The 19894-nt window shown below is 35.4% G+C and overlaps 1 protein-coding gene across 1 annotated transcript; it reads left to right on the top strand.

The window, feature by feature from the left end:
* Positions 1-184: 184 nt before the first annotated feature.
* LOC6568987 (calmodulin) lies at positions 185-19136 on the top strand. Its single transcript, XM_032740928.2, is given in 6 exon segments — positions 185-404; positions 5898-6072; positions 13269-13394; positions 13397-13417; positions 13420-13509; positions 18947-19136. Coding segments are annotated over 6 exon segments (444 nt in total). The 5' UTR covers positions 185-401; the 3' UTR covers positions 18976-19136.
* The last annotated feature ends 758 nt before the right edge of the window (positions 19137-19894 follow it).

The raw sequence follows: 19894 nt of genomic DNA on the forward strand, positions 1-19894 counted from the left end.
CGCCGGCAAACGACAACGTGAACGACGCTCGCGAAAAATAAATAATATTTAATATTGTTGTTGCTATTGTTGCTTTTGCAATTGTTGTTTGTTGTATATTATTTACATAGCAGCAGATATCAAAACGTGTATTTTTCTTCTGCTTCTTCATCATCATCTTTCTCTCTCTCGCTCTTTTGCAGTGTGTTATTTAAAAAATAATAAATTATTCAAGTTTTTAAACGTAGAACGCGCGTCGCCATCTCGTCGTCGTCGTCCAACGTTAAATTCCACTTTACACATACCAACTACTACAACAACAACTATAACTAAAAGCCGCGGCAGCGCAGCAGCAGCGGATTAACCTTTAGCTACATTTCTTTCCAACAACAAAAACAAAAAGCCCAACAATAACAACAAAAATGGTAAGTTGATCGTCTTTCTCCCTCACTCTCTCTCTCTCGCTCAGTTGAATGTTCCATTTTGTTTACACAATCACATTTCCATTGAAATTTCAACAATTCTTATTTTTTTGTTTCTTGGCAAAATCTCAAATGGCACAAAGGTTAACATTTGCTCATATGTCTCAGTGTGTGAGTTCGTCCATAGGCGCCAATTGCATGAGCCTTTCCAATTAGCCTTTGTCCCTTGGCTGAGCAGCTGGCTTCAAATTAACCCCCTAAAAAGAACTTGAAACTCGTTTTTTGCCTGTTTCTTTCTCTCACATTTTTGAGGGTTAGTTTAAAATGAGTCACCTTTTTGAATAGCGTCAGTTAAATACACATTCTTTGCTTTTATCATATCTATATAGGTAGATAGCGTTTTTTTTATTATGTTTGTCATGGGTTGTTTTTACTTATTCAATGTATGCTAAGCTGTTTCTCAAAGAACCCCAGATTAACAGTTAATTATTTGCCCAAGATTGGTATTGTAAAATGTTAAATCAATAACGGAAAAATTTGAATGTTTTCGAGTCATCTGAATTTGGTTATTTCCTAATTAATAAATGATTTCTTTAGTAGAATTTGATTCATTTATTTGTAATCAATTTTTTTTTTGTATATATTTATGATCATTATTTGTATAGCTTTTATTTATTTAATTTTAATTTTTCAATTGCATTTTAGCGATAAAAGACAATTAGAAAAACATATCGATATATTTTTTATAAAGAACGAAATCAGTGAGAATATACATACAACTCATGATATGCGTATATATTTTGCAATTAGAAGTATTATTTATTTACTTGTACATTTACTCGCATATTTATTGCCTAATCCCTGAGCAGTTATCAACAGCAATATTTCAAGGCTGTAATTAACACTTTATGTGCTTATATCTTGAGGCGCGACCCTTGCAAAAATTATATTTCCATGACGCGAGAGAGTTAAAGGTCTTCTTCTCCTTCTCACACACCTCACCTGCACAGGCCCCACCCCTTATTTATTATTAATTGCTGGGCAGCAAAACGTGTACAAAAAAAAAGTAAAGCAACAGAAAGAAAGAAGAAGAAAAGGTAAACTCGTTATCAGCAATGCTGCGCTCCCTTTACCCACCACTCCCCTCTCTTCTATCTTTCTTACCCGTTTGCCAGCTTTGGTCACAGCTGCTCATATGTATATATATATATATATATGTATTGCAGCATTTACTTTATTCAGAATTGCTAAATAAGAATCTTGCAGAATAAGTTATAAAAACCAAGAAAAAATGTGTTGCTATCGGCAGTTTTTATCAGCAAATATTTGAACTGCTCATAAAAATACATGAAAAATGATTTACTTATCAGAAAAAGGCTGATCGAAGAACAACAACAAAAGCAATGTTTCCAGCAGCGCTGCCGGCTTCTTTTTTATTGCTATTGCAGCTTACTCTTTCCTGTTGTATTCCGTTTCGCTTTATTTACCGCGAAAATTGAGGTTAGGATTGGCTTGAAAAAACGAGAAAAAAAAGGTAGCATGAGTAAGAGCAAAAGAAACGGCAAAAATTCTTTAGCTTTTGGAATTTCTGGTCGTCGTCGCTTTGTCGCGTTTCGTTGATTTGCTCAATTTAACCGTTTCGCGGCAGAAGTAGCAGCAGCGTGGTCTCTCATTGTGCTCCACTCTCTCGCATAACCGTTTCACACAGTTTTCGTTTCGCTCGCTCTGCACACATTCTGTTATCACTCGTCGCGTTTCGCACTGCGTCGGTTTTGTGCTCTCTTCTGCTCGCGCACTTTTAACTGCGTGCGCTTTCTTTGCTCTCTTTTTCTCTCTCGGTGTGTCTGTTTCCTTTTGGGTTGCGGCGAGTACGTTTTGTTGTTTTCTTCCATAACCGTTTCATTTGCCGCATTGCGGTTATTTTGCTGTTTCGCTTTCTGCTTGGCTTTTCTGTTTCTCTGCTGCTGCTGCTTGGCAATGTTGTTGCTGCTTTTGCTTCTGCTGCTGCTTGTTCTACTTTGCCATTCGCCCAAGAATTTCATTGTAACGGGCCAAACGTGTGTGCAGCGTGCAGCATAATGAAGAAACATTCGGTTTTTTTCTCCCTTTTTTCTTTTCTTTCTTTTTCTCCGCCCAGACACCAAACGTAACGACGTCGCCACATTAACCGCACATAATCCAATTTTTTTTTTTCAATTTTGCTGCTACATTTGTTTTTGGCTTTAGCTTTTGCTGGCTGCGTTTGCTTTCTGATAAGAGCATGAGTATTTCATCCCTCCCCTTCTCTACCCACCCTCGTCTCTTAATTTAATTAGCGATTATTTTTTTTATAGCAAATGCAAATGCAAATTGCAAACAGTTTTTAATTAAAACAGTTTGTTTTACGTGCCAATATTTAATTTTTTTTGCATTTAATAGTGATTCACTTTTTTTTTTTGATGGTGACTCGCGTTTTTGTCATAAAAATGTTAGATAAAAAAAGGCAAGTTGATCTTTAAAGTTTGTTGACTTGCTTCGGCGCATTATCTCATCAAGTATGAAATTTTTTTCAAATAATAATGTATTGTTTTTTCGCTCCGCTTCCGCTCTTGCCATTTTTGAGTGGAAGTAGTTTATTTGTTTTCTTTTATGGCTTGTTGACTCATTCTGTGCTGAGTTCATCACCTAAAAAAAAAATAAGCGGCATATTTTAGTAATTTTTGTGATCGGTGTCTCTGTTGCTCTCTTTATGTGTTTGTGTGTTTGTACAGTTGCATTGAAGTTGTGTTGAAGACCAATGTTAACCGGTTCAAAGCAGTCAGCCGGCAACTCTCTTTTTCTTAAAAGTTTAAGCGCACTTTGCCGGTTTTTAACAGCAACAAATATAATATGCTTATGAGCTAAACACTTTCGCGTAAGCAAAATAGGGAGAGAGCGAGAAAGCGAGAGAGAGAGCGCACGTAAAGCTATTAAAAGTAATGTTTATGCCTAATGTGTATCACATGTGCATTTATACAGACACACACACATACATACATGCAAATACGTATATGGGCAGGTGGGCAGCAATATGGCGCACTCACTTTTTAGGTGGGCAACACTGGCTGAGGCAATATAAGGCATTGACAATTAACTGCTGCCAGCTGGTGGCTCTAGGCTGTCAGAGTGGGCGGCATTGCCATATTTAAAACGTGCGCTTTAATCGGGATTTGAGCTATTCGAGTAATATATAAAATTTCGCAAAAAGTTGATTTCTGCTTCTGGTTTAACCATTTCACATTTTAACCCTTTATGATTTCATTTATATGTATGTAGTTTCAATATATATATATATATATATGTTTTTTTTTTACTACTGTGCAGGGCTTTTCTGTTTTATTATTATCAACAAAAGCGATAAGCCAGCCCAAAAATTCAATTGAAACCCACTTATGCTCATAATATTTATACATAATATACATATATTTATATTATATATATAATATATATATATATTCATACACAACTTACGCTCTCAAATTCGAATCGAGCGTTGATTAGATAAAGTTTGCTGCCGTTGCTTTTATTTGGCTTAGCTCTCCAACGGAAGTTGTCCCCAAATACAGCTATATATGTATGTATATATGTGTGTGTGTTTACTGTCAGCAAACATTTTGACATGTCTTTTTATATAACAGTCTTTACGCCTTCACATGTGGCTCGCAAGTACGTCTTGCCAAACTTATGTCAAAACGAGTATTGCTTAACCCCCCTCCCCTCATTGATTAGATATAGCTAGCGAAAGATATTGTGGTTTTAAAGTGAACCTTATCAAAAATCTATGAATTGGTTCAATCTACTTTAAATTGGTTGTTATTTGGGCCATTAAGCAAACAAATCTAAATTGCTTGTTAGGCAATCATCAAACAAAAAAAAAACACGAAGCTGTTTCAAAAGAATCAAACGGCATATTTTTATTCGAAATTTTCTAGTATTGATTACCTCATAATCAAAGCCAATATGAGCTCATAATAATTTATTGCGGTTGTTGCCTTTTGCGAATCTAGAAATTATGAATATTTCCATGCAATTAATTTCGTCATTTTCAGAGAGCAGTCAACACTTTCAATATAAAATGCAAACCATAAGAAAAGAAATCAATTCAAATGGATGAAAGGAAATTTAGAATCTTTATAAATTTGCTTAAATACAAATATAGCCTTATATATCTTCATTAATCACTAGAAATATGTTAAGTGATGATTCTTTAATTAGTTCTTTGTTGATCTCTTCTCATAAAACTTGTCAGATATTAAAATGATCTCAGATATATGTGATTCCAAATGCGAGAGTACTTAAATAGTTTACAAATAAATAACAATAAGGAATTCACTAGTGATTATGAGTATTACGAGCTTTGCCTGCAAATCAATCAGCACCGTATAGAAAAATATATTTACACATAAATCTACAAGTTAATAGACTTATAGCTTTCTAAACGAGTTTGAATATATCTTGACATAAGAATAACCATCTCTAAGAATTTATCTAAGGGTGCATTGTATCTCGTAGTCAAGCTAAATCATTATTATTTTTATTTGTTCCTTTTCTTGTTCTTCTCACAGCTATATAGTTTTGTATACCTTTTTAAAAAAAGAGCATCTGACGTCAGCGGAACTTAACACCTTTTTTTTCGTAGATAGGAGATATGAGAACAACTGTATCTCTATTTGAATACATGCATGTGTATGTGAGTGTGTGTGTGTGTGTATTTGTTGTGTCTGCTGCCTTTTGTTGAGTGCAAACAATATGCGAAATTATTTAAATGAATGTCAAAACCAAGCCAAACCCAGCTATTCCCCCCAAAGTGCTGCTATTCTTTTACTTTACGTATATCGTGTCAAGGGAAGGGGTTCGACATATATATTTTGTCACTGTATACACTGAGAGAAAAATCTAGAAATATTTGTTTGAATAAGTAAACCACGATTGTTGCCTATTTTTTGAAAGCTGAAGACGAATACCGGCGGAACTTTAAATACATTGATATAAGTATTATAAAATAATAAGAAGAAAAACCATTCAAGTCAAGCATTTTTTATTTTTATAAGAATATATTATAAACTTACACTAGCTTTTTTCTCTCAGTGTTGTGAACACTTTTATTGTTTATTGCGCGACACTTTTTTTTGACTTGGAACGCAATATTGTATTGTAATTTAAAATTGTTTTTGCCTCAGATACAATTGCCGAGATTTTCTTTTCAATACATATATATGTATATATATCTATATATATGTGTGTGTATGATGTGTTGGCATTGAAAATAGCATCCAAGTAGTCGTCGTCGTTGCTGCTGTCATCATTCATAAACACACTTCATAAAAGTTGACAGCAATTAATTATCGAAAGCAAAATAAAAAAGCAGCAAGCAAAAACACAGTTCAATCGAAAGCTAAATTATGGTATTTTATTTACACATATTGTATTTACAAATTTGGCTAATAATATTTCTCTTTCTCTGTTTGTCGTTTGCAGGCCGATCAGCTGACAGAAGAACAAATTGCCGAGTTCAAAGAGGCGTTCTCGCTATTCGACAAAGACGGCGATGGCACCATCACAACAAAGGAATTGGGAACAGTTATGCGCTCCCTGGGCCAGAATCCCACAGAGGCCGAGCTGCAGGATATGATAAACGAGGTCGATGCCGATGGTGAGTTGCCTTCTTTTGTTACCGACTATCTATTTTATATGGGTCAACTGTAGCAAACGATTTGGGCATAAGTTTTAAGGGTTTTACCTAGAGGGAAATCTTTTATACAAAAGAATTGTAAATAAATTGTGGGTTTTGCTTGGGTTTCTACTTTTTTGCTAGAGAACATACGTAAACGTTTTAAAAGCATAAAGACCTTATAATTTTTTTTAATCTAATTTATATTTATGTTATTTATATTATATTAAGATAAGAAAACAAACGAATTATAGTTAACTACAAACAAAAAGCTGTTATATTTTTAATCTTTATATTTTTATACGTAAAGTTTTGAGTTATGAGTTTGATATGAGTTGAGGTACTTGTTTGAGCTTTTTTACTGTAGGAAAAGCTTTTATATTTTAATTTCTTCTTTATATACGTAAACAGCTTAAAAGCAGAAAAATCATGACATAAGAAAACAAATAAATTGCAGTTAAGAGAAAGAGTTTTCATATTTCATCTGCTTTATATATGCATACGTAAACGTTTCCAACTCCCTCACAAAAGACTGAAATAAAACGATTCAATTAGATTTGCCAAATTCCTGAACTAGTTCTCTTTTTGCTTGCTGTCTTTTTTAAGTTTTAGCCGCAAACAATTTGCGTCTATTTTGTGCTAATTGCTTTGAACCCTTTTTCGCGCTAATTATAAACTGTTCTGTTGTATGTTGGCCGCATCGAGTGTCTATTCTTGACACACAGCCGTGCAAATGTTTTCTTTTATTCTATGGTTTTTTTTTTATTTTTTTGTGTAATCCCCACTGACTCTGACGAGAAACGAGAGATCAGCAGACATGCAAATGAACAGATCAGCAGACCCAACGACAGTAGGACAAACAAAAGGAAAAAAGAACAACAAATTCCTTTTGTTGTTGTTGTTATTGGTTTTCTCTGTGTTTTCGCTTGTGTTTCTTCTTTTTATTCTGCGGCGACCGGCTAAAAATATGCAACAAAAACACGTCATAGCCATTAAAAATAGATTAGAACCAAAAATATTTGTCTGCTTTTGTTGTTTTTCTTGTTGTTGCTTCCGCTGGCTAATGTTGTTGTTGTTTCAATTCTGCTGGCTGCTGTCAAAAATGCACACAGGATTTTTGTCAAAAGGTGGTTTGAGTAGGGGATGGGGTGTGCAGAAACAGTGTGGAACGCAAAGAATCTAAAATAGAAGAAGAAACAGCAACCACAGCAGCAAAAATGTATAAATTATTTTTAACAGAGTATGAAAAGAAATTGAGCGATAGGCGCCGCGCGCCATTTCGGCGAAAATGTGAAAATTGTGAAAATGTGTCGTTCGCTGTTGAGGTTTTTCACCTTTCCGACGACCACAAAAACTGCTCAAAAAAAGCATTTGGCGACGACTTATTAGAGAGAGCGAGATGGAGAGGGAGAGAGAGTGCTATAAAATTGCATAGCGAGAGGGAGAGAGAGAGAGAGAGAGGAAGAGAGAAAGAGAACGCTGCTCGTGTGACTTTTTATATGTATTTTTAGCAATTGTGAAATGTGTCGAGCAGATTTTTTTTTTTTTTGGCTGCTGGCTATATAAATTTTCACAAATTATAAATCACTTGTTTTTGTATTATTATTTATGCCTATGAGTGTGCGTGTGTGTATATATATTTGTGTGTGTGTGTATTTCGTTTTGTGTGCAGTTTGCTGCTGCTGTTTGCATAATGTGCCCAAAGCTCGACAATTAGCTTAAAAATAAAACAGACCAGCCCCACCCAAGAACAGCATCAAGACACACACACATTAATACACCCACATACATACACCCACACATGCAGATATCGCGACAAATGAGCGACAAGTGCAAAGCGTAACAAGTAAAAAGTGCAAGGAGACGACGACGACGAAGAAGAGGAAATTCCAAAAACCGAAATCAACTCACCCACATCCGGACAGCAACAGAAGCAGCAGCAGTAGCAGAGCAGTAGCAACGGTTATCAGTAACAGAGCAGTAGCAGCAGCAGTATAAGTAGCATCAGCAACAACAGTCAGCAGCAGTAGCAGAGCAATAGTAGCAGAACAGTAGCAGTTGCAATAACAGTAACAGAGCAGAGCAGCAGCATAGCAGCAGTAGCAATTGGCAGTGAGACGACAGAAGTAGTAGCAGCAGTAGAAGCAGAGCAGCAGCGACAAAAACAACAAACAGCCGTCAACCAACCAAAACCCACCCAGCTTCACTCTCTTACTCTTATCTCACTCTCCCGCACACTGTCTGCAGAAAAGAAGCAGCGCTGTTTTTTTTCATACCTTTTCGTTTACTCAACTGCGTTGAGCTGTTTAACTGAAGGTTGTTGTTGTTGTTATGCTTGTTCTTGTTCTTGCTACTAGTATGTTCTTACTGGTTTTTTTTTTTTATTTGCAAGTGCAAAATGCGCATGTGATGAAAAATCCAGGGCAAAGTCTGCACAACTACTGCTGCTGCGGTGCTCAGGCGCATGCGCTACAAAGGACAACAAGCACATAAAGTAAAGCACGTGTATAGAGGAGAGGCTGGGTTCGCAGGTTCGCAGGTTCGCAGGTGTGGGCAAAAAAACAGCGACTGACTGGATGACTGAATGACTGAAAGATGTTTATAAATAGTTGCATGGCTCAAAGCAGAAGCTGTTGAGTTCTTCTCTTTTCTGTAGTGCTTACGTATGAATGGGTGTAAGCTGATGTGTGTATGAGAGAGAGAGAGAGAGAGAGCAGTAGTTAAAGATGAAAGTGTGGGAAAGATGAGAGAGAGATGGAATTGGAATTGGTGGAAAACTAAAATGTTATTTATTTTCTATAAATAACATTTAATAAAATTATTAAGAAACCTATTCTACCAGTATCATATTGTTGCATAGTTATATAGCTATTGTTAATGTACATTAAATGAAAATCAATAATATATTTTTTGTTTACCCTGCTGGAAATATTTCCAGTTTGAACTTATTGCAGCTAACTTATTTATTTATTAAGCTATAAATAATACTAAGTCAAAACGTATGATTTTTTACAAGTATCTTTGGAAAACTTTCATACCAGATGTTTGTTGTTATATATAGTTAGTAATGTACATGAAAATCAATAATAAATTTTTAAACATCTCACTTTTCTGGAAATATTTCCAGTTTGAGCTCATTCTTCCAACTAACTTTTCCCTGCCTATATGTGATAAACAAGGCATTTAATTTGAAGAATTTATGGCAAGAGAAATAGTTTCTGAAATTCCAAATGTTTTATGTTTTTTAAGTGTGAAATTCCAAAAAATAAGAATAAAAGAAAACATTAAAGATTTTTAATGAGTCTCTTTCAAATGGGCTCCACTTAAAAAGTACTAAAAAAAACTGATATAGCGCAAAAACTACTCTGGAAACAATTAAAATTAAACAAGTTATTAATTTATTAGATAAAATTGAAAATATATTACAACTCGTGCGATTTTTGCATTGTTCAGATGGCCATTTAGTGGCTGCTTTAATATTATTTTTTCCAGTAAATTGGAGGGTTTAGCGATTTTCTCGCCTACTTTACGAGCCAAGCGAGCAGTTTTTGCATAAAATTATATAAAATATTCACGTCTATTTGAAATGCACAAAACACATGGAGATATATGTATATATATATATATTTATATATGTAGATATCTGGGGAGAGGAGGTGGGTAAATTTTTAGTAGTCTGTGAACAACAGACGGAAACATTAAACATTCATTACTTAAAATTTTGTTGGCAACGCCAAACGTTTTTGACGACTTTGTCCAAAAGCACTGCAGTGTCTCGCATACAAACGGCGCAATTAGACTCGCCACCCCATTCTCCCCTCCGCTCGCAACAATTGTCCAGCTGTATGGAAATGAAAATTGCATGAAAATTTAAAAAGTGTGTCTCAAAGAAATTCCCAAAATGTTGTGATATATTTTTAAAACAGTTCACTTCGTTTCGAAAATTAAATTTAGCGTTGCGAGCCAAAAAAAAAAGTCGAATTAAAATTTTAAATTGTCTGCACAAATTTTGCGCAACGTTGCGAAACCAGCAAGAGACCGTGAAGAGGGATGTGTGAGGGGTGGAAAGAAGGGGTTAATTTGGGGAAAGCAGAAAGTGTAAAGATGACTCGTCGTGGAAACCAAAAACCAGCAGCAGCAACAGCAGACATTGGCAAAAGACAGATAGACAGACAACATTGGCAACACATCGTCATCATCATCATCATCGTCATCGTCATCATATTATGAGCCTTGTCAAAGCATTCTGTCTAAGGCCCGTCTAACACTATGGCAATTTGGCCAAAAACACACAAAAATGGCAACAAATTTTGTGGTGTTTTCTTGTCTTTTCGGTTTTTTTTTTTTTTTTTTTGGGTGGGAATTCCTAAAGCCAAAAAGTATTTATAAATTGAAATTTTCATAAACAAGAAGCAGGGGCGAACCGTAACCGAAACGTCTCATTATATCTCAATATACAATATAATGTACGGTATACAATATCTGACTTAGTTTATTTTTTAATCTCTTAATAAGCATAATAATTGTGCACTTTAATTGCACGCACATTATTTCAATTTTTATTCATTTTTCATTGGTCAAATTTTCCGCACAATTGAAATTGTTGCTTATTCTATTTATTTATTTTGCGTTTTTGCTTATTTAGGTTTATTTATTTTTTGCTAAAGATTTCATTAATTATTTAGCTGTTTGCTTGGATTTAATGTAGCTGTTAATCGTCTTGTTTTTTTTTTTTTTTATGCTTCGATTGTGAACCTCGAATAACTTGTTGTTTTTGTTTCTTTTTTATTTTTTCTGTTGCGGTGTGTGAATTGATTTGTTTTTGTATTTGAACTTGAACAATAATTGAGTGTGTGTGTGGGTAGGGGGAGGAGAGGGTGGGGGTCTATTAAATACGATAGCTATGCATTAATTTTACACACAAGGAATGTGTTTGTGTTAAATGATTGTGATAACATTGATTTGTAATGAGAGCGAATTAACAAAACGGAGTCAAGTATTTTGAGTTGATTATTTGCTGAAAGATTGATAGCATTGGATGCTTTATGGCTGATTTGCAGTTTAACGTTTAAGAATGAGACACACTGAATAGAGGGAAAATCAAATGTAGTCAGAGTGGAGAGAATGTATGAAAAAGAGAATAGTTTTCTTTTTATTTGAACACTGAACAGCTTTGTAAAACGTTTGAGGATGCATCACAAAGAGGAATAGAAGAAACAAGATGCATAGCTAGAAAAGAGATGGATTTCTATTAGTTCAAAAGGGCTGCTTTTAAGACTCCCTTAAGATCATGTAAAACGTTTAAGAATGCAACATAAATTGAATAGGAAAACAAATGTTTATAGATAATAGAGAGTGGGAGTATTATTAATTGTACACAAGGGTTGCTTTTAAGGCGCTGTGAACATGTTTGTTAAATATAATCAAAAGTTGAAAACTTGGCAAACTTATCGAACCCTTGAGACACTAATAAAAACTAATCTTAACTGCTCTCGTCTCAAAACATAATCATAAAATGAAAATCAAAAATGGCTGAGGCGCCATTTACTTGGCCAAAACATGCACAACCGAGCAGCGTATATATAGTATATATATTTAATGGAATATTCAATGATATCAAAGGCGAAACTTTTTACTTTACTTAGAACGAGAAAGGGGAATAGAGAGAGAGAGAAAGAGAGAGTCAATAACAATTAAGGCCTTCGAGAAGAGAGTTCGACAGCAAAAGTTTTCTGGCTAAGCACCCAAAAGAAAAGTTTGCCATTTTTTCATTGTTGTTTTTGAACCATAAAAATGCCAAGAACAGCAACAACAAAAAAATCGACAAAGTAGAATAACAAACTGAACTCAAACTATGCTCAAACTTTAAACATCAGAAATGTGTAGTGAAAACTTTTTCAATTAGTCGTAACAAGAATTTCGGTCAGATGAGAAAAAGAAAAAATTGGAATAGAGGAGGCCACTTCATTTGTGCGGCCAACAAAAATGCGGCAAGTATTTCAAAATTGCTGCTACACTTGAAAAAAAATGGACTCCAGAATATAGAAAATAAACCAAACTCAGCTTGGTTTTTTTTCTTAACTCTTAAATCACAAGCCAAACACTCTGTGGTTTAGCCCACTCCTCCACTTAACAGTTTGCGAAAACTTATCTGACCCTGGCCCAGCGGAGTTAAGTTATCAACGCCACAAAGTTGCTCATACGCCACGTGTGCTAGACAAAAAAAAATGTGCAAAAAAGAGGAAAATATAACCAAAAAAAAGTTGGCCCCAACTGTGCAGGCAGGGGGCATTTGTGGCTTTTACAGATGGCTTAGACAAATATGAAAATCTGCTTGATTATGGCTGCTGGGGGATTTATATATATACATATATATATGTGTGTGCTATCACCCCCTAGGGCCAGGTCAAATGGGATTTGTGGCGCTTGCTGGCTACGTAGTTTATATAGCCGACAGGTACACAAAAGCTGGCTGAAGGGGGTGGTTGGTTTGTTGGCTGGTTGGGGTTGTCAGCTGCCAACTTCATAATAAAGAAATATGTTTGGCTCGTAAATTGCGAGAGAATAATGGGGGAAAAAAACTGTGAAAAAACTGAAATGCTGTGCGCCTTTCAAGCAATTTTGATGAGCTCGGAGCATTTATAACAATTGTGGGCGGGTTGGTTGTGTGTGGGTTAAAGCATTTATAACTTTTTAATGGCATAGGTGTAAGTGGGTGTGTGTTGGGTGTGTCTGTGTGTGTGGAACAATTGTTTAAAGAAAAAAAAACATTGTTGCTTATAAAATATTATTGTGCTCTTTATAAATTTCTAAACTTCATTAAAACTGATTGCTAGCAGAGGTTTGAAAAGTGCCTGAAATAAAAGGAAGTTGATAAAATTGGGTTTTTTTATTGTAGGTTTTAACTGAGGCTTATTGCTAGCCAAAAAGGGAAATAGAAATAAAATCATTTAGAATTAATAAAATAAGAGAAATTTCATTTCAGTTACGTTACGTAAAGTGAAAAGGTTTTGGGGAAAGTTTATGCATTGTATCCAAATTTGTATTCAGTCCCTTATTGGTGATATATAAGCTAATAATATCGTTTACTCCAGTGATTTTTGACTCAAGTTTTGTGACTGTTTAAGAAATAACATCGAAATTTAACTAATTATGGATTATTCTGTATTGTTTTCTAGGCAACGGTACAATTGACTTCCCAGAATTCCTTACCATGATGGCACGCAAAATGAAGGACACCGATAGCGAAGAGGAGATTCGGGAAGCCTTCAGAGTGTTCGATAAGGATGGCAACGGCTTCATTCAGCGGCCGAGTTGCGTCACGTGATGACAATCTGGGCGAGAAATTAACAGACGAGGAGGTCGACGAGATGATCCGTGAGGCTGATATCGATGGTGATGGTCAGGTCAATTACGAAGGTAAGCAGAGCAGAGCCCTTTATATAATTCATTCAAAACGAAATTCAAAATAAAATGTAATCTTATTAAAGAAGGGGGCAGTCAGACCGATCAGATTTAGATATATACCCCTTAAAAAAAGTAAAGCATTTTACGTTATATGTCGCGTGTCGTTTGTTTGTTTTGTTTGTTTGTTTTTTGTTGTTATTATCATGTCATCTGCTAATTGAATATTCGTGCAACACTGTTGCTGTTTGTTGTAGTTGAATCATAGCACACACATACACACAGACACTCACACACAGACACTCACACACACTCACTCACACACACTCACATACACCCATATAGTATAACATATTTGAGTCACAATTGGCATTTGTTTTGTCATGCATTACTTTTGTGCTGCTGCTGATGATGATGTGTTTTATATAAACTGATTCATTATTCTACTTATTCGTCGCATTCTCAATGCGTGCTAGCAACAACCAATCTCAACAGACATCAGCAGCCACTCGTATGAGAAAAATACCCTATAATTGTGCTTTAATTATCTCATTGTGTATACGACTATATTTAATGGCTATTTAGCTTAAGATGCCTACATTTTTCATTAGAATGCTCATTTAGCGCTGATCTATAATAGTAATTAATTTCTAATTTCCCTCAATATTCACGAGAAAATTAATTTCAGTCAGTCAGCAAACGGATCTTTAGATAACACAATTTTCCATGGAAAGGTAGAGTCAAATTTTAAAAAAAAAAACGTGTCAGCAATTATTTATAAAAATGTTTGCTTGAACTTTTAAAATAAAAATCAAACACATCCGGAGATGAATAATATAATTTAGTAGGCATATATATACAAAAAATAAATTTATCTAAAAATAAATATATAAATAGTATTTATCTAGAGATAAATATAATGTTGTAGTTATTTAACTCAAGATTTTTCTCTAAATGAAAATGCTGTTGTAAGATGCTAGAAAGAAAGTCTTCATACTATATAGGGTATTTTCTAGCTCATCACAGTTAATCCCCCTACTCAAAAGCAAACATATTTCGTTTTGTGTTCTTCGAAATTTAATTTAATTGCTTGAAAATTAAATTTTCAATTGAGCAAAGTGGAGGGCAGAGAAGGAAAATGAGGCAAAAACAACAACAATAGAAATAGAAGAATAAATACAATCAAGGTGTTAAAATGTTGTTGTTCACAGCGCATCGTATACCTACCTGCCCACTACAACACACACCCCTCCCCTCCCATGCAGAGATCATTGCTTTGATTGTACTTAGAAGCAGAAAAAACTGAAATAATGACTTTTCCATTCCGTTTACCTCCCTCCCACCTGATGGCAATCAAATGTTGGCCAAATATATATATATATTTGTATATATCTGTATCTATAATATAAAACGTGTATCGAGTTAAACATTCGCATACGGAACAACTTGTGCCTCAAGTTCAAATAAAAATCGTTTGGCGCACACAAAAATCTTTGGCGGATCAAATAGATTAATCACTGGCAATTTATGAACCCCAAACATAAAAATAACCAAAGTGAAACAAATATAAAAATAGGTACATTTTGTTGAAATGTTGACCAAACGAGCAAACAACTACAAATTATCATTTGTACAACGAATGAGACGAGTTGATTATATTCGAGCTGACAATCTATTTGGGAAGTAAATTAATCAGTTGAGAAACGCGTGATTTGTGCCAATATTTGGACTTGGGAAGTGAGCCGATAACCAATTTAGATGTCTACAATTAAGAGTGGGTTCCATTTTTCTGATAGTAGCGTGTGGGTTGTATTTCTGCTCTGAAATCTTATCTTAAATGGGCCAATAATTGTTGTGTTCAATTAAAGATTTATTGGAGCTTGAGTTGCGTAAGTTCTACTCCTATTGGTTCTCTCACAATTATATTCTATTCATATTTGCTAATCTTACTCGATATTCTTGCTCAGTACTTTTATTCGCTAACCTTACTCGCTACTCTTACTCACAACACGTTCTCTGTAGTCTTACTCGCTACCCTCCCTCTCTACGCTCCTTCTCTACTCCAATTAGCATTCTCCCTCGAAGTCGCTAATTCATCTCTACTCTTACTCGCTACTTCCACTCGCTACTCGTTTTCTACTCTCCCTCTCCACTCTCACTCTACTTCAGCTATCATTCTCTCGCAGTCTTCTTCTACTCTCACTGTTTACTCTTACTTGCAAGTCTTATTCGCTGCTCTTACTCTCTACTCGCTACTCTCACTCACATCCTTGCGTTAAGCAACCTCTCAAAAGTTGACTGCTACGATTAAAATCAGTGCTCTCTTATGATATCCACTTTATCTCTCGCTCGCTCTCTCTCGCTCGCTCGCTCTCTCGCTCTCTCTCGCTCTCGCTCGCTCTCTCGCTCTCGCTCGCTCTCTCTCTCGCTCTCTCTCTCGCTCTCTTTCTCGCTCTCTCTCTCTCTCGCTCTCGCTCTCTCGCTCTCTCATCTCACATGACAGAGGTGCATTTAGCATTTGGCCACATTGTCAGCTGCTTTTGGTAGTCGCCTACTTGCTAATCTTGCGAGGCGCAAAGTGAAATGTTTTATGGGCACACAGACACAGGCAACCACAATTAAATTCAAATATAAATATTGTGCAATAAGCTAGAACAACAAAAGAAAATACAAATAAGAATAGGAATAACTGGCAACAGGCAATTTGGCGAGCTGTTTAAACATTGACCGACAAGCTAAACACAGATCCACACAGATGTTATACTATATATATATATTATATATTATACAGATATAAAAGTGTGTAGCATAACATAAATAAATGCGCGTTGTTGCCATTTGCTTATTGCCAATTAACCAAAGTCTTTATTGTTGTCTTGTCTTGTTGGTAACAGCCAAGGGAGCAGAGTAGGGAGCGGAAGGGGGCAGCTAAAAATTATATAGCAAACAATAGGCCGGACCCCGACTCTATACATATATATAACTATATATATATATATAGATATGTAGACATATACACAAGTATGAGACTTACTTTGGCCCCACGCCAAATATAAAAATGTTGTCAGAAAAAAGAAAAAAGAAATGAAGAATGAAAAAGCGCAAAGAATTAAAACAAAAAATAAAAATCACATAAAATGTTGGGCAAAATAGGCAAAGAACAACAAATTGAATAGAAGAAGAAATAATGTATGCCAAAAACAATAGCAAAAATAATAAAAGAAATAAAGAGTGTGAGCTGGCGAATGTAAACAAAACGACGAAAGATAAACAGCAGAGCCACAAAAACCACAATAGTCTCCAACTTGGGGGCACTGGGGGGACTATATATACGACTAACCTTATCCAAAATTATCTTTTTTAGTGCAATGCCAGTTTTAATTCGCATTTTGATTGCCGAAAAGCAAAAGAAAAATGCATGTAATCAAATCCATTAAGAAATTTGATCATCAAAAGGGGTGCGAACTAGAAAAGAGTAACAAAGAAGAAGAGGAAGCAGAAGAGACTTGGAAATGTCAAGGCCCCAATCCCAAAAGAAAAACTTTTACAAGACAACTGCTCGATTTAGGGTTGGGTTCGAGTGGCAAAAAACATTTGCATATTTTTAGCATGCAATGGATAAAAGAGGGATAAAGGTTAAAGGATAACGGACAGTTTATAAGGCCCGTTCGCTTCTGGGCGTGTCCACTGAACTTAATTATTATTCATTTCATTTAGTCATTTGCAGATATATCGAATCGAATGTTGCGTTTCTGCCCGCAATAACGTTTTATTTTTAAACATTTTATTGGGCCGAGTTTAGTTTTGTTTTTTTTTTTTTTGGCGCGGAATATTGGCCATTTAAAATGGGTTGTCTAAAAGTAGTGCAAGACATAGAGGTGTGGAGAGTTATTTATGAGTAAGAGTGGAGAAGTTGTAATCAGCTTAAATGTAGAAAATACTGCATTCAAAATGATTCTTGAAAATCATAAAAAATATGAATGTATATATATCAATATTTATTTTAAAGCTATATCATTTTGCCGCAGCCAATTAACGGCTTATTTTATTGTCAGACGACTCAGTCAGTTCAGTCATTCAGTCAGCTGATCAATCGCACCTGCAAAAATCCACACTTCTTACGTCTTACGTCTCTACGTCTTACGCCTCTTACGTAGATCGACCACCAAGCAGCCAAACAACGTCGTCTTTTTCACACACATGCTGCAAATATTTAAACAAGAATGCACGAGTAGAAGACGACAATGAAGATCAAGAATAAGAATAACAACAAACAACGGCGACAAAGAAGAAAACCAAGAGTAGGAAGAACAATGCGCAATCAACGCAGTTGCTGCGGCTGCATAGTTAGTCGGAGAGGGAAGGGTGAGGTGTGGCGGTGGCTGTCATTCTATCGTCTATATTTAGGAGCTGCATGCAAACACCTGATAAATCGGGGACACGACCGTTACCCACACACACTCACACACATACACAAACAGCGCGCGGAAGCGTTGCCAATTTAGAAATGCACGCACCTCCTCTCAACTGTTGTTCCCCCTCCTCCGCCATTTAACTGCTGATTGCCATCGAAAGCAAAACAGTAAAAAGCAAAACAGTAAAAAGCAATTCAATCGCACAATGCTCGCCATTGATTTTGTGCATCTCTCCTTGTCAGCTGTAACTGTTTCTACCTCTCTCTCTCACTCTCTCTTTTGTTCTTACTTAGGCAAAGCACTTACACTAAGAGTTCCAATTCCTTTGTTCCGTATTCAACTCGCACTTGAAATATTTCCAAGTCAGTTTTGAATAAGGAACAAATTACGATTCTATTCGATTTCACCTTTTCAATACACTTCTGGCAGCGTATTGAAAATTCGTTGTGCAATTTGTATTTTTATTTCCCATTTATGTTTTTTTTTATATGGTCTTTTAATGTTTTCCTCACACATTTTATACTCGCCGAGCAGCAGCAATCTGTGTGAAGAGCTTTTCATCAGTCAGACGTTGTCTGTCAGTCTGTCAGTCAGTCAGCGAGTTGGGTTCTTCTTTAGCAGATCTTGTGACTGGCTCATTTGTCTTATTGATTAGTCTTTTTTTTGTGATCTTGGCGTGCGACACTTTTATTTTTGGTTCATCACAAGTGATGAATTTTATAATGCTTTGTTTTGTGCTGCGTTCGTCGCTCGTTCAAAGGCTAATGACAAACTATTTTTGGGATTTGTTTCTTGGGAAGTTTACAAGTAGTTTTAAGTGCAAGCAGAGGAGGAGTTCAACAAGTAGAACATTTTTGTTTTTAAAGCAGGCTGTCTAAACGGAAGCGGACCGCTCACCGAGAAATTAACCGATTCAAACTAGTTTCCATGCTGAACCTTAAATATCAATTAATAATTTAAGTTATTACTAAGTTCTACTGTCTTAAAAAAAAGCCCACAACTAATCATTATTTATATATCGTTCTTGCTACTTTCAGAATTCGTGACTATGATGACATCGAAGTGAAGCGTTAAATTATTTCTTTTTAAGCCTTTCTATTTTTTTAAGATGTTGACGAAGACTGTAGCTGTGCGCAAGAACATCGCGCCACGCTGTTGCTATGGACCCCAGTAAAAGATCTTAAAAAAACAACAAAGAGTTAAGCAAAAAACAAAACAACAACAAGAAGAAAAACATAAAAACCACATTTAAGAAACTTATATAAAGAAAAAAAAACAAATGAAAGAAAAGAACTTACACTTAAACGAAGAAGCAAACAAAGAAAACAAAAAAGAAAGAAAACAAAAAACAAAAGAGACGAGGAGATGAGTAAAGCAAACGCAAGAAAATTTAAACAAGCAAAAAATGAGTAAAAACCCAGAAAAAATTACATGAAAAATTATAAAAACAAAACAACACACAACACACACACTTAATTAAAAAAAAAAGAAAGAAAGCAAAACCAATAACAACAACAAAACAGCAAAACTTAAAGAAGTCACCGTTTAAGCAAAATACAAAAACAAAGCATGTTATAAGTAAACAAAAATTAAAAACAAAACTATTACACTTAAATACAGGCATACCACACTACAACAAACAGCAAACAAAAACAGCAATCAGAACTTTTTTGAGTAGCCGCAAGCAATTGCAGCGTCGAGCGCAGCGCGCCCTCTAGCGGTGGCACAGTGGCGTCCTCTAGCGGGTGGGAACAGCTCCAGCAGCGCCAGCTGGCGGCGGCAAGAAGAACACTGTAAAACTAAATTGTTTCAAGTATAAACGAAAGATTGTCGAATTCATTGCAAAAATAATAATAAAAGAAACACGCTAAACAAAAAATGTTCAAAATATAAAAAAACAACTATTTGTAATTTTTGCAAGCAAACTGGCAAAGTTTATATAGACACCAACAACATCAACAACAGCTCCAAAAAACACTTTACAC

The sequence above is a fragment of the Drosophila grimshawi genome, unplaced genomic scaffold (assembly GCF_018153295.1).
Source record: "Drosophila grimshawi isolate 15287-2541.00 unplaced genomic scaffold, ASM1815329v1 contig_1367, whole genome shotgun sequence".
Lineage (NCBI taxonomy): Eukaryota > Metazoa > Arthropoda > Insecta > Diptera > Drosophilidae > Drosophila > Drosophila grimshawi.